The 21,950-nt window shown below is 35.9% G+C and overlaps 1 protein-coding gene across 1 annotated transcript in view; it reads left to right on the top strand.

Annotated features, from left to right (window-relative positions):
• Window positions 1-265: 265 nt before the first annotated feature.
• Window positions 266-21,950, top strand: part of rictora (RPTOR independent companion of MTOR, complex 2 a) — a gene marked incomplete at its 5' end in the record, with an annotated part of 33,670 nt that continues 11,985 nt past the window's right edge. The window contains 24 exons of the mRNA XM_084413340.1: window positions 266-332; window positions 468-515; window positions 1,361-1,458; window positions 4,740-4,804; window positions 4,947-5,078; window positions 5,322-5,385; window positions 5,478-5,604; window positions 8,133-8,302; window positions 8,427-8,494; window positions 9,023-9,090; window positions 9,176-9,258; window positions 10,127-10,214; window positions 10,330-10,420; window positions 10,503-10,569; window positions 10,663-10,743; window positions 12,569-12,669; window positions 12,767-12,932; window positions 14,800-14,901; window positions 15,566-15,612; window positions 15,721-15,856; window positions 17,436-17,635; window positions 18,204-18,330; window positions 20,078-20,242; window positions 20,425-20,501. Of these exons, the coding sequence (XP_084269466.1) occupies window positions 266-332; window positions 468-515; window positions 1,361-1,458; window positions 4,740-4,804; window positions 4,947-5,078; window positions 5,322-5,385; window positions 5,478-5,604; window positions 8,133-8,302; window positions 8,427-8,494; window positions 9,023-9,090; window positions 9,176-9,258; window positions 10,127-10,214; window positions 10,330-10,420; window positions 10,503-10,569; window positions 10,663-10,743; window positions 12,569-12,669; window positions 12,767-12,932; window positions 14,800-14,901; window positions 15,566-15,612; window positions 15,721-15,856; window positions 17,436-17,635; window positions 18,204-18,330; window positions 20,078-20,242; window positions 20,425-20,501 (2,438 nt within the window). The remainder of the gene's footprint in view (window positions 333-467; window positions 516-1,360; window positions 1,459-4,739; window positions 4,805-4,946; window positions 5,079-5,321; window positions 5,386-5,477; window positions 5,605-8,132; window positions 8,303-8,426; window positions 8,495-9,022; window positions 9,091-9,175; window positions 9,259-10,126; window positions 10,215-10,329; window positions 10,421-10,502; window positions 10,570-10,662; window positions 10,744-12,568; window positions 12,670-12,766; window positions 12,933-14,799; window positions 14,902-15,565; window positions 15,613-15,720; window positions 15,857-17,435; window positions 17,636-18,203; window positions 18,331-20,077; window positions 20,243-20,424; window positions 20,502-21,950) is intronic.

Consider the following 21,950-nt stretch of genomic DNA (forward strand, 5'->3'; position numbering starts at 1 on the left):
CTCGTATTTTTAAATTCAGTAATTTCACTTAAATGGCAATGAAAATGACCTATTAATTGTCATTTAAGTGAAATTACTGAACTTTAAAAATACGAGCTTGATAAAAATGATCATTCTAGAAGAAAATTTCAGATGGCTTTAGCATCTGAACTCTTCCTATATATTATAATTCAAGTGTTAGCTTTTAGAACATTTTCTGACGCCCAAGATAATGAAAGAAAAAGTAAACCTCGCGAGAGTTTACGAGAGTTCCGGTGTTGTGATGATGAACGTCCCTGCCAACATGGCGGTCAGCATCCGCGGCCGTCCGACCCGGAGTGTACGGATGAGAGGCAAGTTAACGGCACCCACACCCCCGTCACCATGCGCAGCACGCTCTGTTTAAATCCCTCCGCTTGTGCAGTTTCCGTTAAGCCTCGGATAAGGGATTACTATGTCTTTATTGTTTCGTTTTTTGTGTTTGACAGGTCGGAATGACAGCGGGGAGGAGAATGTACCGCTGGATCTTACGCGGGGTGAGAGTCATCATAGAGATCATAAGGAACATCTTATTAGTGTCTTTCTGTAATAATACCAACCAGGCCATGAACAAATCCCCCTTAAATTCAAGAAATTAGCTATAATAATTTCCCATCTCCTCTCTCTGGCCTGCAGACAGTAGAATGAGACTGAATAAGATGTTGTCTGTCTCAAAAACTAATGGGTTTCCTTAATAGACTGCATTTTTTTTGCGCCTGTGAAGCCCCAAATATAGCTAGGCAGCTCACTAGGATTTGCGACCTAGTTGTTGTTTTGATCTGTAATGCACAGCCCCATTAGTTTGTGTTGTCCAGTTAGTAAGCGTCTGCATGTCAGCAGAATAACTGCAGTGCATTTATCTCGGTTAGGCTGTCGGTAAACAAACATGCGTCATGACGCCTTCATATCTTCATATGCTGCCTTATAAATCTGTTTTTAAGGTTTCAGTCTCTGATTCATGTAAGCTGGTGGGTATTAAATGCAGAAAGTCTTTGACAAGCCTTATCTTGATGAAACTTGAAGTGACATCTCTCTTGAGAAATGTACTATTTAAAGACTAAGACTAATCTTGTAAATGTAAAAGATCACTCTCATACAAGATCCTGAGAGGTTTTCATTGAGTTCTGCACAGGGGAAATTATGCATCATAGTACATACGGCGATAAACTATGTGATTATGTATTTACATTATGTTGCAATTTTAAGAGTTTTTAAAGAATATCAACAAATTAAATAAACATATTTTCCAGTTGCACTAAAATATCTGACATATTACGTTCCACTGGCTATTAACCTTATTGTGTTTTAAGGATTTTAATTTGATTGTTTATGCTTTCCACAGAACCCTCAGATAACCTGCGTGAGATCCTTCAGAACGTTGCCAAATCTCATGGGGTTTCCAACATGAGGAAGCTCGGCCACCTGAACAATTTTGTTAAGGTAGTGCAACTTTTATTTATGCTGGTTGTTGTATGATTTCAGCTATGAGAAAACATCATGACTAGTAGGTCTTGCACTGAAAATAATACCACAAAATAGTAAATGTAAACATGGTAGAATGTGTTAAATGGAGCTGAGAATACTATAATATTCTTACCAATTTGCCGAAAGCAAAGGTGTAGATTTTAAGAGGCCTTGATCATGACCTGAACTGCATGGTCTCATGTTTGTATTGCAAAAGCTTTATAGGAAGCAGGGCCATCAATTGGGTATGGTGGTTGCCATACCTTGGCTTCCTGGTCAGGTCAATACAAAGTAATATTTTTATTGCAGGATTAACAGAGTTTTATTAGTACAGGTAACATATAATTTGTAATTGTTTAATAAAAGAAAAAAAATAACTACATTAAAGCGATCTGGTTGTTATATTCATGTCACATGAGTTCAACGGCGCTACAAATGTGTCTGTTTACAACAGGATTTTGCAGCATTGCGCATTGTAGCCAATCACAGGCATTTCTGTTGAAAATAATGACCAATCAGAGGAGTTACCTGTAGTGAGAATCGTCTCAGTATTGCTCAAAAAGCTGAATGAGTTTGTTTTGTGCAAGTTTACTAAGTTTTACTCGCGCACAAATACCAAACAAAGCGGACACGATGTAAATAAAAGATTCAGTGTGAAGTTTAGTCAGATTCATTGATTAAACGTGGCACTCTTTACTCGCTGGCTGTCTTGTTAGGGAGACAAGATGGCTAATGAGAAAATAAGTGTTCCTCCTCTGTCGCCATCTACTGGTTTTAATGGTAATTATGTGTCTTTTTTTTTTTTCTTTAATTTTAAAATAAGTGTTTGTATTTCACCAAGTGTTTGTTTTCGGACAATCTTTGGAGGATGAACAAAAAAAAAATATTTTTGGTCATCACATTTAAATTGGATAATATTCAGACTTTTGTGCTTTAAAGTCCCCGTGAACCGGAAGTTGCAAACGACTTTTCTCCAGTGTTGTGACGTATTTCCAAGTGAAAGGGAATATTGAACAGAGGGCAGGGTTTTACTTTAGCGCTCCTCCTCTCCATCTCTGCTCATAGCAGACTAACGGTTTGAGTGGTTAAGCGTTTTCAACCCACGCCGTCAAACTGACGTCATCAGAAAAGGAACGCCATTCCAGACCGGAAGTAACTTTTCAGATTTTGATTAAAGATTACCACGGCAAACAATTTTTTTCTGTGTATTAACTTGCACGGATTAATTGTTCACCACAAGACTAGTAATATGCGCTAACAAAGTAAACAGGGTAAATTTTGATTTCATGTCGACTTTAAGTGCTGGACTTTTTTTTTTTTAGTACTTAAAGTCCTTATAACAGTGGTCTATAACTTTCTAATTTGCTGTGGCAGTGATGCACATCACAAAATAGTAATTAGGCTAATAATCACTGCATCAAATTGTTGTAAATCGAACAAAATCTTACAAGTTTCATAATTCCAAATATCACAAATTAATAACTTCAATTTACAGCTACTATAAGTATATCCAACTTTGCCTGCACACCGTATAGTATACCTGCATAAAGCAAGTGAACATCTCAACTGCTTGATTGTTTATATTGTCACAAAATGTAAACTATTTTATGGCACATCTCTAATCTGCTAAATGTGACTACAAGGCATTAAGATATTATAAACATTACATCACCATGATTTTCTGTAACTACTAATCCTAAACAATGGACAAACAAATAAATTTGACTTGATAAAGATTGATTTTGGAGTCAATAAGGTTGAGAGACACCGTTTTAGAATGAGTTCATTATTACATTTTTGTGTAATGTTAATATTAATGAGGTGTTTTTTTGGCCTGGTCCTGTAAGAAGATCTGTTCTGTAACATGGTAAACAGCAGCAGGCAGTGTGTGTTGTGTGTGTGTGTGTGTGTGTGTTGTGTGTGTGTGTGTGTGTGTGTGTGTGTGTGTTGTCCATCTTGGGCGCCCTCCTTTCACTTTCTTTCTGAGAGAGTTTGTTTTATATGTGTGTGTGTGTGTTGTCTATCTTGGGCGCCCTCCTGTCCTTTCACTTTCTTTCTGAGAGAGTTTGTTTTATGTGTGTGTGTGTGTGTGTGTGTTGTCTATCTTGGGCGCCCTCCTCTCACTTTCACTTTATTTCTGAGAGAGAAAACTTTCTTTGTTGTGTGTGTGTGAGAGTTTCATCTCAGTGTGACTGAGGTCAAACCTTAAGACTGTTAGTGCAGTTAGTACAGTATGTGTGCAGTTTTTCATGTGTTTAAATGTTTTGTGTGTGTGTGTGTGTTTAAGTGTTTCTTTGGTGAATAATAACTCAAGCGGTGTGTGTGTGCATGAATACCGTGTATGGCCTTTTAAGGATGCTGAGATAGAGGCGATGTAATCCTCTCCGAGGGTCACACGACCCCTTCAGACTTCCTGAGCTCTGACATCATCATAAACACATGCACAGCCTGCCAAGGTCATCACACCACTGCTCAGTAACACACGCAAACATCTTTAATAGACACAGCGCACTTATTTTACACTGTACGGTCAGCTTAGTGCAATTGTTGATGTGTCTGTCTTACATTTTATTTTTGGGTTCAGGTTATGAAGCTCATCATTACCAGATGATGTTTTGCATCTTTGATCATATTCAAAACAGCTTTGAGAGATTTGAAAAAGGATGACTTTTAAAGAATATTATACATGTGTATTTTCTTTCCTGGATGCTTATTGGTCAAAACAGTGTTCCAGTTGCACTAAAATACCCCAAATTTTAGCAGCAACTGATTACCTTTGTTTGTATGTCAGAAACTAGATCTAGTTCTAGTGCAATGTTGACACTAATCAAAATAATGTTGTAAGGAAAATCCTTTTTCTTTTTTTAAATTCTGTTTTATACTCATTTTGTGTCTGACAAATCCTTTAACATTGACTAATAATATTGCTTAATATTATTACCTTTGTTAGTACTTATTTATTAAAAATGTAAAGGGTTAATAGAATTTTTTTAACTGTCGTTACTGTCACTTTTGATCAATTTAATCGTTTTTTGCTGATTAAAAGTAGTCATTTCTTTTGAAAAAACAAACAAACAAACTTTTAAACGGTAGTGTATTCTGTGAAATCGATATTAATGCATATATATATGCATATAACTATAAATTTGTGATTAGTACTATTAAACACTGAACACTGAAATCAAGGATTTGAATGTTAATAAATATAATGTGTCTCTCTCTTATTCTCTGTCTTATTCTCTCTCGTTCTCTCTTAGCTCCTGAACAGTGTAAGTCACTGTGAAGAGAAATTAGGATTTACACATGAGGAAATCATCATTTGGTAAGTTTAACAGTAGAACTTTCTCTTGTTCTGTTCCAATAGCTGGTCACTGACTACATAGACAGCATCCATCATGGAATCTCACAGATGAATGATTTGGTGCGCTCTTCTTGTGTTTCTCATTCTGTCTTTATCGCTTTAGTCTGCGTGTGGCATTGCTGAATGAGGTGAAGGAGGTTCGGGCTGCAGGTTTGAGAGCGCTGAGGTATCTGATCTGTGACAGCAGCATCCTCCAGAAGGTTCTTCAGCTGCAGGTGGATTACCTGATCTCCAGGTGAGCTCGCACTCCTGCTTAGCTTCCTCAGTGTCTTCACGAAACAAAGAGACGATGTAGATACTTATGTCGTGTTTTTGTCTTGAGATTTGTGAAATTATTTGCTCGTCTTTTCAATGTAAAACTAAATTGTGAAAATGTTACCATTGGTAAGCTTTAAAGTGCTCATGTGGGTGAACTTGACTTTCAGCCTCCGTGTCCTGGTCAGAAAGTTTATCTTCAGTCTTGTTGATTTGTGTTCAGGTGTATTGACATTCAGCAGAGCAACGAGGTGGAGCGAACGCAAGCCCTCAGACTGGTCAGAAAGGTACTACCTTACAACTGTTGAACTCAGTATAACCTGTTTATGATTTTGTGCGGGGCGAATTTGATCTCAATCTGTTATTTTTTCCCTTTCAGATGATAACAGTGAACGCACAGCTCTTTCCCAGCTCTGTGGCGAACTCTCTGATCGCTGTGGGCAACGACGGGCTGCAGGAGAGGGATCGCATGGTTCGAGCCTGCATCGCCATCATTTGTGAACTTGGTGAGTTAAAGGGGTGATGAACTGAGAAATCTAATTTTCCTTGAGCTTTTGACATATAAGAGGTCATCATAGTATAAGAATATCCTGTAAGTTTCAGAACTGAAAACTTCCTTGTTAGTCCAATAAAAGCTTTTACTGACACCAGGCACAGCGAACGACAGGTTTTTCAAAGTTGGGATCTATGACGTCAAACGGGTATCAAACACCGCCTCCGCAGAAGAAGATCAACGCCTACTTCAACACTGCCTGTTTAGCCCCGCCCACCGATTTGTGCTTTACATCAGGGGTTTTCAAACTTTTTGTGTGTGTGGACCACTATTTGTAATCAAGAATTTTCGCGGACCACCTCATAATACACACAATAAAATATGTCTACACAGAGTCCTAACTGAATTAATCTGCACCTCTAAATAGGCTTACTAGCTCTAAAACTATCATTGGTCATCACATAAGTACAACAGGCTTGTTAAAAGAAAGTTTACTGCACACAACGGCTGCCACATATTTTATTTATTTATTTACTCAAGCGCCCGAGGGCATAATCAGGTTCATTTGAACAACAGGCTTATTTCCATAGCAATGGAGTATGAAATCTATACAGTAATAAGAACACTGGAATATAGTCAACATTTCAAAACCTTTGGCGATTTTAGGGGATTATTAATCTTCAGAGTTTTACAAGTCCTCAAAAAGTACCTAGGCTTGAGTTTGTCCACTTAACAGCACATCTGCAAAACATTTCAGAAACGCGAGATCAAGAAACCTTATTCATTCCATTTATAAACATTTCATTTCATATAAACTGCCTATGCCTAACTGTGCGTTCACACCGGACGCGAATAGCGCGTCAAATTCAAAAAGGGATCATACCGGTATGTCAAATTCGCGCCTGCCGCGTATAGTGATACGCTTGACCACTTTGTATCAATTCGCGCGTCAAGAGCGAAATTGACGCGCGTAAAAACAAATGTTTGAAGCGAAATTTCGTCCGGTGTGCACCATTAAAGGCTATGCGTGTGATGTGATATTGAGAACATATTTGCCTCTGCCCTTTTCTCTTCAGAGAACCTGTTGCTATCCACCGAACCAATGTTGTGGTTCTAACGGCACTGAACTTGAATGTCACGGCCAAACACCACTAGGCTATTTTAGTAATCACACAATAACTTGACAATTTAATTAAAATGTTATATCAATTATAGGCCTACATATTCTTTTTACTTTTATTTTATTTTATGGGAATTTCCTGGTAAAATGAAGAATTTTTTTTTTTTTTTTTTTTTTTTTTTTTTGCCTTTCCACGGACCACCTGCAGTACCCTCACGGACCACTAGTGGTCCGCGGACCACAGTTTGGGAATGGCTGCTTTACATGAAACTCATTATAATATGCAAAACTGTTATCCAATCATAGCAATGGGCGTTTACTTCCAAGTCTTCAATGCGGCACGCCCATAAAAACCGAGCGTTTCAGGAGCAAGGCTCAAAACCAGGGTAGAAAATAGCCTATTACTTATTCATTTTTATGTTTTTAATGTAAAAACCAAGCAAACATCATAAGTTGACCTCAGACAACAATATAAAAAAATTAAAAAAGCTAGTTCATGACCCCTTTAATAGTGGCGTTTGTTAAGTCAGTGTGCTAATACTTATTTTAGTGAATGAACAGATGAAAAACATTGTATAAGGGCCTTTGTGTGCACAGCTGTGGGTTTTTAAGCCGTGTGTCCTCCAAAACGCATTGCTGTGAGCGCTTTGGTGACGCAGGGGAATATCCACGGAGCTGTTACTAGTATCTGATTTCGCAAATAGTTTGTTTTTCTATATAAAAATGTCGACACAATGTAACACACTTGCTCTGGCGCTAGCTTTGGATGAAGAGATGTGCTTGTTGTCGTCGTTTGTTATCGTTGCACAAACAGGATGTGGCTGTTGGTCAGTGTGGTATTTGTCCCGCTGAGATTCAACGGCTGGATAAAAAGTGATGATGATTATTCTTTTACTTTTCGGTATTAATATTGTAAGCAAATGTTATGTAACAGTGTTTTGTTTATTAAAAAAAAAAAAAATTCTATAAAAACACAGTAAAAAAAAAAAAGTGATGAGCATCATGGAAAACAATTGGAAAAAATACGCTAGCCTCGGGGAAAAAACACTTTGGTGGACACACGGCCTTAATGCCAATTCTATTATAGAATATGGACTCAGAGGAGCCGATTCATGTGTGAAATTGATTCTTCATGCTCCCTCACAAACATTCTTTCACAATGTGAGCCTGATGAATCTTGACATTGTCATCCTGGAATACGGCCATGATGTGTCTTCCTACATGGTTGTTTAAGAAATGAAAAGCTACACACTCCATCAGTCAGTGTTAGAAGAACTGCTGGCAAACATATAACATGCTAGAAACGTAATAATGATCCAATCATTGACTCTTATGCATTTGCCTATTTAAATCTAAACAGAGCGACTTTTTTTTTGGTCAGGCAGTGTATATCAACAATATATATCTCTGTTGTCATCCAGCACTGAAGAACCCAGAGGTCGTGGCCCAGCGGGGGGGTCTGAGCACCATCCTGAAGAACGTCATCGACTGCCAGCTGAGCCGCATCAACGAGGCCCTGATCACCACCATACTGCACCTGCTCAATCACCCGCACACGCGCCAGTTCATACGCCCTGATGTTGAACTCGAGGTATGCATGCGTGCAGCCGCATTGTGGCCAGTGCTCATGCTCTTGCTCAAATTAAATTGAATTAACTCAACTTTTCTGACAGCAGTATGTTTTTTTTCTTTCTTTTCTTTTTTTTTTCTTTCAGCAAATCCTCGCACCTTACACAGATTTTCACTACAGACACAACCCTGACACAGCAGAGGCACAAATCAAGTGAGCCCTGTTTTTGTTATTAATTTTATTACATTTTAAATGATTGATTCAATTGTTAAGATTTCTTGAATTAATTTCATTAGACACCAAAACAATAAACAATATTTAAAGATAATCCATATCTATATTTGTCTGAAATAAATATATAAAAATAATTCATAGTTCCATAGTATAATTTTTGGTAACACTTTAGTTTCGGGTCTAATTCTTACTATTAACTAGTTGCTTATTAGCATGCATTTATTAGTACTTATAAAGCACACATTATTTTGCATGACCATATTCTACGTCCTTTAGTCCTGCCTAAATAACCTAACAACTACCTTACTAACTATTAATAAACAGTAGGAGTTTGACGGAAAAGTCGTAGTTAATAGGTAGTTATTTGTGAGAATTAGACCCTAAACTACAGTATGACCTAATGTTTATACGTTTTTGTGTGTGTTGGCAATACCTTATTTACTTGCAGTGCACTGTGATCATGTGCATTTCTGATATAATAGTTTATTGAATCATTGTGCTCCACAGGGAGGACAGAGAAGCTCGTTTTTTAGCCAGTAAAATGGCCATCGTGGCAGCGTTCCGTTCTTGGTCAGGTATGAAATCGACTTCATCCATGAGTAGAAAAGAGAAACGGCCAGATTCTGCTCTTCATCCTTCTCTTCTGCTGTTCTCCTGCAGGTATTATAAACCTGTGTAAAGTAGGCAACTCAGGGGTCCAGTCTTTGATAGGCCTGCTCTGTATACCAAACATGGATGTCAGGGTGAGTGTTTTTTTTTGTCTTTTCTTCACTTGTTCAGGCTAAAATGTGTTAGCACTATCAACTCTCCGCTCTATCTTAACAAATGCTGGATGAAATAGCTAATACTTTTTCCCCAGCATTTTTATTCAACATATACTACCATTCAAAAGTTTGGGATCAGTAAGATTCTTTTTTTAAAGAAATAAATACTTTTATTGAGAAAAGATGCATTTAATTGATCAAAAGTGACGGTAAATACATTTATAGTATTAGTGTTATATAAAATAGTATATATTTCTGTTTTATTTAAATCCTGTGCTTTCAATCTTCCTATTCTTCAAAGAATCCTGACAAAGTTTCCACAAAAATATTAAGCAGCACAACTGTTTTCGACATTTGACTATAAGAAATGTTTTTTCAGTTGCAAATGATCATATTAGAATGATTTCTGAAGGATCATGTGACACTAAAGACTGGAGTAATGATGCTAAAATTTAAGCTTTGCATCACAGGAATAAATTACATTTTAACACTTATTTTAAATTGTAATCATTTTTCACAGTATTACAATTTTATTTATTTTTTACTGTATTTTTTATTAAATAAATGCAGTCTTGGTGAGCATGGGAGACTTTAAAAGAACGAATATAAAAACGATTATAAAGTTTTGGACATACATGGGCATAAACCGCAATATTTATTACATATATTTTAACTGAAACATTCTAAAGTGTATTACATTCCATTTGAGTGATGAATTGGAAACCTACAGTAAGTGTTGAAGCATTGTTTGCATCTGATTCACTAAAAAGGTCCGTTCGAAAGAACTAATTTATAGCAATGAATCAATTTTAAAGCCAGATCTGTCCAATTATGTTTTTGTCTACAGAAAGCCTTATTAGAAGTCATGTACGAGATCTTCAGATTGCCTGTTCCTATAGTGACAGGAGATTTTGAGGAAGCCTTGCACAGTGTGGGTAAGAAAATGAAAATGCCTCACGGACTGCTGTAAACTCAGTGAAGGTTTTCATGTTTGCAAGTTGCTCCTTCTGTGTGGGATGTGCGTTTCATGCTGATGTTTGTGCCATTCAGATCCCAGCAGGTTTCAGGACAGCTGGAGACTATCTGATGGGTTTGTAGCTGCAGAAGCCAATGTCATATTGCCTCACAGAGCACGATCCAGGTGAGACACGTCCAACTGATGTAATGCATCACATATTCTGGGTTACATGTTGTATTCATGCTCTTCTGTTTTCCATCACCAGACCAGACCTCATGGACAACTACCTGGCACTTCTGCTGTCTGCCTTTATCAACAGTGGACTACTGGAGGTAAATAATAACAAGATCACTTGATGTATCCTTGATTTTCTTTAACTTTAATGTAAGAGATCTTACATGTTTTTATTGGTAATGTTTACTCAGGGTCTGGTGGAGGTCGTGACCAGCAGTGATGATCAGATATCAGTGAGAGCCACGATACTGCTCGGAGAACTTCTGCACATGGTACTACGCTGCAACAGGGCCCAACAATTATTTATTACTGGGCTGTGAACTTGTATTATGTACTATTTCCCATTAGACATTTTTACTGCATTTTTGATTAAATAAATGCAGCCTTGGTGAGCATGGGAGACTTTAAAAGACCTTCAAAAACAAATATAAACTTTTGGGCATACATGGGCGTAAACCCATACCTGCAAACTTGTCGCTTTTCGGCGACAATCGCCGTTTTCTTGGTCAATTGGGTCATTTACGTGAATCGCGTAGAACCGGAGAGTTTTTTTTCCGGGGGGGGGGGGATATTGTTTCTCACAGTAACTGCCATGCAGGCTAGAATTGCGAAACATTATTGGATAATTCTTATAATTGACATTTCTCTGGGCCAATCGGAATCTTAGCACTTTTTCTCTTGGCCAATTGGAATCTTAGGACTTGCGTCCGAATCTTGAAGCACACAGCGTCAACTAAGCTGAGCTCGCCATTTGATGAGACGCCTGGCTACCGTGCGAGTCTAATGGAAACTCGCGCATGAATTTTACTGCATTTTAGCGCCCACCAAAATGATTTTTTGTCCCGCCAAAGTCTTATTTGATCGGTGAGTAATGTAGATGAACGGCTGCGTTTGTGACAGGGTGTATGTTTAACTGAAAGAACGAGCAGAGAGAGAGAGAGAGAGAGCCGGTCGCGCGCGCGCACTCTCTGTGTAAACGACTTCACCGTCTCCAAACTAGGCGCTGTGTTGCTCTCTCTCCCTCGCTCGCACATATTAATCAAAAATAAATCGACACGGTGGTAAAAAGGTCGAAAGACCTTTTTTTTCTGAATTACTGCTGGGTGTGAATTTTGCTAAATAAGTTTCCTTATCTTCTCTGAAAAGCGTTCTGGACATTCAGCTGACTTAAACAACACTTTAATTAAACGAAATAAAACTATACAGTGATGAAATGTTTTTATGTTGACACAAATCTTGGATGTCAGTGTCCTAACTGCTGGGATAATCACACAACGCGCATGACACGTCCAATTCGCGAACTAATGACTCCTTTGAACCGATTCATTTTAATGAATGGTTAAAAAAACAACTAATCTTTCCAACAGTGAACTCAGGAGACGTCTGAATCGGTGTAACTAATCAGTAACACTTTACAATAAGGTTATATTTATTACATAAATTATATATAAAAGTACAGTTTGCTAACTCAAGCTTAAACTTCAAAATAAAGAAAACCACTTGTTTTAAAAAAAAAAAAAGCATATGACCACATTTTTCCACACAGTGCTATCAAGAATCGATAAGAGAATCGATAAAGAATTGGATCGATAATCAGAATCGTCAGTGGCATTATTATTGATAAAATCTTATCAATTCCCATCCCTATGTGAAGACCGTAAAATTATAATCAAACATTAAAGAACATACATGTTTTTTTTAAGAGGTTTTTTTTTTTTTTTTTAAGAGTTAAAAGATTAAAACATTTTGCTAACATGAGGTCTTATTGTGTCACTGTCAGTCTTTTTACATCAGTGCAAAACTAGGGTATGCAGATTAATTATTATTATTATTATTCATTATTCATCAGCATGCATTGATTAATCCCATGGCATGTAGCAAAAAAAAACATGCCATAATTTTACATTTTGTTTTACATTGTGTTTTGAAATGTATATAATGTTATTTCCTTGCATTTTTTCCACTTAACGAGTGTAAATGTTACACTCTGTCCGCACACACATTTGGACTGCTGTTTAATTTTGCTTTTAGCCTTTATTTTTCAATCTAAAATGATTTGTTCACCTACATCTTCATCTTGACTCTTCTCTCTTCCAGGCCAATACGATTCTTCCTCACTCACATAGTCATCATCTGCACTGTCTGCCCACGCTAATCAACATGGCTGCTTCCTTCGACATCACTCAGGAGAAACGGCTGTGAGTGCAACAATGCAAACACACACTCAATAATCCACAAGCATGTGTCCAACAGCATTCTCTGTTAGTTTTTGCTTCTGAATCTTGTTGTCTCCAGGCGTGCCAGTGCAGCCGTGAACCACCTGAAGCGATTCCACGAAAAGAAACGACGTGGCCCCAAACCTTACAGTCTTTACCTGGATCACATCCTGCACAGGACGTCCCCCTCCAGTCACAAGAGAGACCAGCACCAGCGTCCGCACAAGGACATCTATATTATAAAGGTACACACACTATAGTGTTGTCACGATACCAAAATTATTGTTTCGATACCGATACCAAGTCAAGTATTGCGATTTCGATACTTTTTCGATACTTTTCCTGAAAAGGGAGAAACACTCTCAAATATCATTGCTGTGCTTTATTTTAAAACCGGGACAACATTCTAATCATATAACACACTAATAAATGAACATATGAACAGCAGATATATTAAACATTTGAACAAAATATGAAATATAAAAATATAAAAAAATAATTAGAGCAATGACATTCAAGGTAATTTTTTTAAATAAATTTAGCAGCATTTTCTCATTTATCATAAGAAACATAAGAGCTTTATCTTGATTCTGAACTTTGAATACAAATATGAACAGCGATTATATTAAACAATGTTTAATATTGGTAACATATGATAAGCCTCATTGGTGATATATTTGACATGTGGGGAGATAGCTGTGGAATATAGCAGCAAAGACAACGTCGGCAGTGTTGACGGCAAAATAGGCTACAGAATAATTCGTTCTGTATTGAGAGGTGCAATATTTGAAATTCGATTATATTTTTTAAAATTACATTTATATTGTATTTATGTCAAAACTTTCAAACATCAAAATGTCATTTATTAATATGTATTCGTGTCAAAATGACATAGAAACATCTTTTCCTATTCTATTTTGCCTGGGAACGCTTCCAACACGCGAAAAATAGGCGTCGGTTCTAAAAAATAGGCACGCATTTTCCGCGCGTCTCGAGCTGCGCCCAGACGCGTGTGTCACCCAGGTAGTTAACATGGGAGCCGAAATAAAAACGGACACGACACGCAGCCAGTGTGTCGCCGGCCTTACAAATCTGGAACGCGGTCATTCTTAGTAGTATGGATACTAATAAATTAAGGAATCGTGACGTTTTTAATTTCCGATTTACTTTTGAAGTATTGGTGCACCGTGCAACAGAGCAAGGTAGGCAACTTACTTCCATATGTCACTCCTCGCGTCATCAAGTCGTGGACCACTTGTGCTCGCACATGCAGCCATCTCGCTGTAGTGTTTTGTCACATCATGACACTGACAGCGGCAAGTTCTTTGCTGCGTGCGTCAGGAAAAAAACACAGACGTCCATAGGGAGGTGTTTTTTTTTTTTTTTTTTTTTTTTAAGTATCGATACTGATAAATTTAGGTATCGCGACGTTTTTAATTTCCGAGTATCGCGATACTTTTGAAGTATCGATACACCGTGCAACACTAACACACTATATCATTGCTGTGCCTGCTGAATGTCAATAGACCTGTCAACTAAATGTCTGGATCATTTCACCCCAAAATCAAGAAAATAAATTTTGCTTAATGAAAATGGTGCCTACTTTTAGAACCATCAAAGTGCCCCTATTATGCTTGTTCAGATATGACCTTTCATGTAGTGTGTGATATAGCTGTTTGTGAGTGTAAAAGGTCTATAAAGTTTCAAAGATCAAAGTGCATAATAAATGGAGTTATTGTTTTCCGAAAGAAAGAACCGAGTCTGATATATGTGAATTTAGTACATTAACTTTTAATTACATGAATACTAATCACCATTGAAAATAATTGGAATTAAAACAAGTAAAACGTTCAGATGCATTATGGTATTAAGAATACCAGGGGGTCAAAATGTGCTTAACTGACATGATGATAATGTCACAATGTAAAAAAAAAAAATTATGATCCTTATGATAGGCTTAATTTCTTTATGCAAAATGTTTTTTTGGGGGGGATGTTGGAGCGACTTTGACATGGTTTTATGAAATTCACACAATGTATATATAGATTAATATAATAAGATACTTTAACAGAAGACTTTGTCTCTGAGTTGTGTGCTGTTTGTGTTATGTAGGACACTGAAGAGGCGCTGATGATGAACTTGAGGGACAGTCAGATCCTCAATCACAAACAGAACCTGGACTGGAACTGGGTTCTGATCATCACTATACTGAAGGTAAAACCTAAGGCCATACTGTACAGTATACTATCTACTACCTACTAATTTTGAAAAAAATAGTATGTGAAACCATTATGATAAACAATTGATTATTTTTCACAGTGTAGAATGCTACGTTGCTACTACACTGCATGTTTAATTCAGGAAGTTACATTCAATTATTCCTGAAATAGTACATATTTAGCATATTCAATCTGTAAAATGTCTCGGCTTTTTAGCAGTTCAATCAAATAGTCACATGCTGTGCACAGTGTACATGCTGTATGTTTGTGTAGTATGATAGTGTGCTGTACAGTGTGCTATATATGATAATGATAGTGTGCTATACAGTGACCCTTAACACTTTAGTCACACTTTTAAATGTCAGAATTGTCAGCATTAGATAATAAGTGGCATTTATAAAATAATAAATAGAAATGTTTCATATTGCAGTATATTAGAATGAGTAATGATGCTGAAAATTCAGTTTTGCATCACAGGAATAAATTACATATTATACAAATAGAAAGTTTTAAATTGTAATAATATTTCACAATATTGCTGTTCTTACTGTATTTTTGATCAAATAAATGCAGCCTTGGTGAGCAGAAGAGGCTTCTTTAAAAAAACATGACAAGATATTACCGACCCTACTTTGTGTGTTGTTGCTTTTCTTTTCTAGTGGCCAAACGTGAATCTCAGAAACAACAAGGACGAGCAGATGCACAAGTAAGACCAGTGTGTGCTGTGACCTGTCATCAGATGTGTGCTCCATTGTCTTGCTAAGCACTAACCACAAACTACATCCCTAACGTATGTTTGTGTGTTTGTGTGTAGGTTTGTAAGGCGTTTGCTGTATTTCTATAAGCCCAGCAGTAAGCTGTACTCCGCTCTGGAGCTGGATCACGCCAAAGCCAGACAGCTGACGGTAGCAGGCTGCCAGTTCAACCAGTTCCTCTTGGATTCGGATGAGGTGAGAAGGCAAACAATTAAGACCCATGAGCCTTTGATAAATTGCTCTAAAAGAAGCACAGTAGCAGTTAGGGCTGCACCATTAATGGAAATAAAACCAAAATAGTGATATGGCTTAGTGCAAAGATTTAATCACAAAGCATGTTTCACACAAGCAGCTCTACGTCTGCTCTTATTTATTTGGGAATGTGCATTTGGGAATGCAGAATTCGCTAACCATCTTGCCAAACTTAATGTATATAAGAAAATACAGCATGCCAATTTGTATGGCAGTAACATAATTACTGGTAGCTCAATAGCTTTAAACTTTCTGAGATTTTGATGATTTTCGTAAAAACAGATCATTTGAATTGGTATTGTACCTGGCTAGTAAAATTCCAAAAGAATCTCCATAAAACCATCTAATGCACCATATATTCCTAAATATGTATTTTAGATGCATATCTCAGTTTACTGATTGTAGAAACTAAATCCGAATTAATCCATCCATGACCCGTTTTAGCAGATTTACCTTTCCTGGTGGAATCAATACATATTTCTATTGATGATCACCTTGGTTATTGTTTGGGTTTAGAGCACATTTTTTGGTTAAAAAAATTACATTACGTTCCTTGAAATTGACCCGGAACTTTGGCCGAATCAAGCAGATTATCAGGAGGCACAGGCAACCATACATGCAATGAAAGTAGTCGAGAGAGGAGTGGCTCTGATTCAAGAATACAATGGCTATCTCACACACTCTGAAGAACAATTGCAGTTTCTCCTTCATGTGGTGGAAGATCACCGACGGATCTATCCAGACTGCAAAAAGTCAACACTGGCTGCTGAGCATCAGAAACGAGGGATTGTTGAAAACTTTGTGCTTTTTTGAGATTGTCGTCATGTCAGTGTTGCTCTGATTTCAATAAAATGTAGTTCATTTGCAGCAACTTTTAATATTACTTGCTTATCACAATAACGCCGCACAGCTTAACATAGGCAATCTTCCACATGATTGAGCTACCTCTAAATATCATTTTTTTGTCAACATTTTTGCATATTTCTAATTTTGAAGTTAAAAGGAACAGTTTAAGAGGTTAAGACACTAACATTTTGCAACAAAAAAAAAAAAAATTGGACTTGATAAGGACCACCCTAGTGCTCATCAACAAAAGAGAAGCTCCCTGCGGTGTTCGGTCGAAATAAAAGTAAGAAAAAAATTAAGAAAGTACGAGTTTTGTAATGATAAATTAAATTATTATTATATAATTTGCTTAAATACTCAATTTATTTATTTTACTGTGAAGTAATACAATACTAATATTTCTTATTGATTTAATTTGGCAATTTGTATATTTTCTATTTAGTAACAATAATAATTATATGAATTATTATTATTTTATAGCCATATTGATATATAATCACAACATTTTGACCAAATTGTGCAGCCCTACAATCAAGCACAGCAAAGCAGTTCACATTTTAAATCGCATTTGCAATTTTTATCAGAAAAATCACAGTTCGTTCCCACCCCCCAAAATCATGCAGACCGACAGTAGTAGCAGTTAACTTGGTTTATTGTCTTCTGTTTTTTTTCGTAGGATGGTCAGATGTATTTAGAGGAGTTGGTGAAGGATATCGTCCAGTGGCTCACATCCTCTACTGGGCTTAAACCTGAACGCAGTCTCCATAGCAATGGTCTTCTTAGCACCCTCAGTCAGCACTACTTCCTGTTTCTGGGTACTCTGTCTTCACAGCCAAACGGTGTCAAAATTCTGGAGAAATGTGGTGCATTTCAGTGGTGAGAACACATAATTTAATATGTCAGTGTTGTAATAAACTTTATTATTATTCTGGCTATGTGAAAAAGTGAAAGTACTGTGGTGTTACCATATACAGTGATGTAACGTATGGAACATTAAAATATACAGTTTCATGGTGCTGAATTATTACCATATTTTTACATTTGCATTTAGACTTTTATCCAAAGCGACTTACATTGCATTTTCAAGGAACACATTTTAATTTCTTACCAGTTCTTGGTTTTCCTGGGAATCGAACCCATGACCTTTGCGTTGCAAGCGCCAGTCCTTGTTACTCCAGGATACTTAAAAAAACGTTTTGGTTTTTTGTTTACTCCATTTAACTGTGATATTACCATAGTACCATGTTCAGGAAAGAAAACATACCTTACAAAAATGTTGTGTTCCAGCAAACCTTGAACATTACTGAAAATTTGCCACAAATAAACTGCAAATATATGCACACACACACACACAAAAAAAAAAGTCTTTCCAGTCATGTTTATACTATGATGCCTGGGAAGCGGTGTGATTTAAGTATGTTTGGTTTTGATCTGTTTTGTACAGTCTGTTGAACTTGTGCTCGATGAAAAACCAGGATCACCTGCTGAAACTTACGGTCTCCACTCTGGACTACAGCAGAGACGGACTCGCTCGAGTCATTCTGTCCAAGATCCTCACCGCGTCCACTGATGTAAGAGCACGCTCGTGGCATTTCTGTGTTCTGAGCTGGGTTATTATACTTTTCGAAAACCATAAAAATCAAACGTAATCTTATTTTATTTGAGCTTATTTCTCATTTTTGTTTAGTTTAACTTGAACTAAAATAACTAAATCTTTCATAACATTTCTGTGTTCTGAGCTGGGTTATACTTTTCTAAAACCATAAAAAAACGTTTTAGTTATTTGAACTAAAGTAAATGTTAACTGAAAAAAAAAAAGAAAAAAAACATAACTTTGTTTTATTTCAGCTTTTCTCATTTTTATTTAATTTAACTTGAACTAAAATAACTTAATCTTAAACTGAAAAAACTAAAAAAAAAACTAAACCTATAGACATTAAAAAAAAAAAACGTTTGCAAAAAAACTAGTTTTTTACTTTACTTTTACTTTTTACACCTTTCACTCATTTCATCCTGTTCTAGATCAATATCATTTTAAGTAAACCGCATAAACCAAACATTTCTCTAAACACATATCATCTTTATATGGCATTACCTCAAATACTATTTCTTTTAAACTGGTAAATAAATAGCAATCAAACCAACTAATGTAAAGATATTTTATTGATTCTAATCTATAGCAATGTTAAATAATAAAACAAACAAGATTTATTTAAGATTTGATATACGGCAGAAAACTGTTGTGTCCATCCTATACGATTCTTGTTAAACCTGATTAGACTTTTCGAAAACCATAAAAAGCTTAAAAATCAAACATAATCTTATTTTATTTGAGTTTATTTCTCATTTTTGTTTAGTTTAACTTGAACTAAAATAACTAAATCTTACATAACATTTCTGTGTTCTGAGCTGGGTTATTATACTTTTCTAAACCATAAAAAGCTTAACATAACATCATCAAACATAACCTTATTTTATTTCAGCTTATTTCTCATTTTTGTTTTGTTCTAATCTAATAGTAAAGTTAAATTATAAAACAAACAAGATTTATTTAAGATTTGATATATGGCAGATAACTGTGGTGTCCATCCTATACGATTCTTGTTAAACCTGATTAGACTTTTCGAAAACCATAAAAAGCTTAAAAATCAAACATAACCTTATTTTATTTGAGCTTATTTCTCATTTTTGTTTAGTTTAACTTGAACTAAAATAACTGAAACTTTCATAACATTTCTGTGTTCTGAGCTGGGTTATACTTTTCTAAAACCATAAAAAACGTTTTAGTTATTTGAACTAAAGTAAATGTTAACTGAAAAAAAAAATATATATATGAAAAAAAAAAACATAACTTTGTTTTATTTCAGCTTTTCTCATTTTTATTTAATTTAACTTGAACTAAAATAACTTAATCATAAACTGAAAAAAAAAAAAAAAAAAACTAAACCGTTTGCAAAAAACTAGTTTTTTACTTTACTTTTACTTTTTACACCTTTCACTCATTTCATCCTGTTCTAGATCAATATCATTTTAAGTAAACCGCATAAACCAAACATTTCTAAACACATAGCATCTTTATATGGCATTACCTCAACTACTATTTCTTTTAAACTGGTAAATAAATAGCAATCAAACCAACTAATGTAAAGCTATTTTATTGATTCTAATCTATAGTAATGTTAAATAATAAAACAAACAAGATTTATTTAAGATTTGATATACTGATATCTGTTTATATCCATCCTATACGATTCTTGTTAAACCTGATTGTATATTTGAATTCAGACTGAGTGATTGTCCCTGTATGTCCTGCTGCAGAACTGCCGTCTGTACGCCACCAAACACCTGCGTGTGCTTCTGCGTGCTAATGTTGAGTTCTTCAGTAACTGGGGGATGGAGTTGCTAGTCACACAGCTGCATGACCATAACAAAACCGTCTCCGTTGAGGCGCTGGACATCCTGGACGAAGCTTGTGAAGACAAGGTAATCAGCATCACAGTTACAGAAATTTATGCAATTAGGTAATGATCTGCTAAGCATTAAACAATGGAATACTGTATTTTGACATAGTGTTACCCAGGACGCTGATTGGTTTGTATTAGTTAAATGTGTTTCTTACAGCAACTCTTATGCTTTTTATTTCTGATGTGTTGTGATCACTCCAGGCCAACCTGCACGCGCTGATCCACATGAAACCTGCTCTGTCTCACCTGGGAGAGAAAGGTCTTCTGCTGCTGTTGAGGTTACTGTATGCTTACTACTTAACGTTATATAGCTTAAAGGGCAAGTTCACCCAAAAATACCTGTAATCCACAGCCTCTGCAAACGGTCCTTAGCGCATTGATGACAGTCTGAAGCACTGAAGCACTTCCTGTAGCATAATGACGCTCAAATGTTGGAAATCTGTGAAAACTCAATCTCCCGATTGAGATTGCACAAGCAAACGTAATCTTATGTTGCAACATTCTATAGGGCAAGTAAGCACTATTTTGATGAAAAATACAACACATGTGTCCTCCCTTTCTGTTGTAAACAAACACAGCGCCAGCTCACGACGTGTGAGTTTCTTCCAGCGCATAATGTCATACTGCGACAGGAAGATTGCACACCAGACTGCCATTAACACGCTCAGGCTGTGGATCAAGTCAAGTCACCTTTATTTCTATAGTGCTTTTTACAATACAGATTGTTTCAAAGCAGCTTTACAGTGATAACAGGAAATAAACAAAGATTGTGTTGGCTGTACAGGTAATCATGTTGTAAATAATATTCAGTTTCTTGCACAGACAGCTCGTTTCGCTTCATGTGTTGAATTGAATGTGTTACATTTGTTTTGCCTGCATATGTTTTTGTTTTGTTTTTTTTGGCTCTCAGAGTGAAGGTAGTCATTGACTTGCATGACTGGCAAGGACCACAGTTTCAGATAAAAATCTTCTAAAAATGTTTTAACCATATGCACCAACATCTTTTAGCTATCTTAGTCTCCCAGATTTCGTGATAAAATTAGGGCCCACAATAAGCAGTACTACGTCAATGCAATATTTCATTTTTCTTGGGGTCGAATTCCCAGAATTAACAATTTTGTCATTGTTAAATGTATAATTATCATTTTAGTCACAACACATTTCAATAGATTATTGAAATTAATTAATTTTTAATTCATCATAATTTAATTTCAAATGTATCTTTTGCTTGGAGTTACTTAGGAAATACATTTTTATCAAATATCTTTCACATTTAAATGCAACTTGTCTTTTAAATAAAATATGGATGCAGTATGCAAATATGTTTTATTGGTGCTGCAATAATCTACATTTATCTATGTAACCCTTTATCTAACTTAACCTAATCCTTTATCTAATGCATTTATCTAAGCCTAACCTAATTTATCATTTATCACAATAATCTAACCCTAACCCTTGATGCATTTATTATACAAAGAATGCAAATAGTTTTTAGTAAAAGTCCATGAAGTTTTTATTTAAAAACAAATTTACCATCAGAGAGCTTTCTCCATCATTTACTAATAAACGAATATCCAGTTATGGCGTTTATTTATATAATTTTTTTATTTAATGATGTTTAGCCAAATTATTTAACAGTCAGTCATATATAAAGACAATGTCTGAGTCTGTCAACTTTGTCAAATTAAATATTTAAATAAGGTCATAAGCTGTTGTACTCCTCATTT

This window comes from Rutilus rutilus, assembly GCF_951802725.1.
Source record: "Rutilus rutilus genome assembly, chromosome: 7".
NCBI lineage: Eukaryota > Metazoa > Chordata > Actinopteri > Cypriniformes > Leuciscidae > Rutilus > Rutilus rutilus.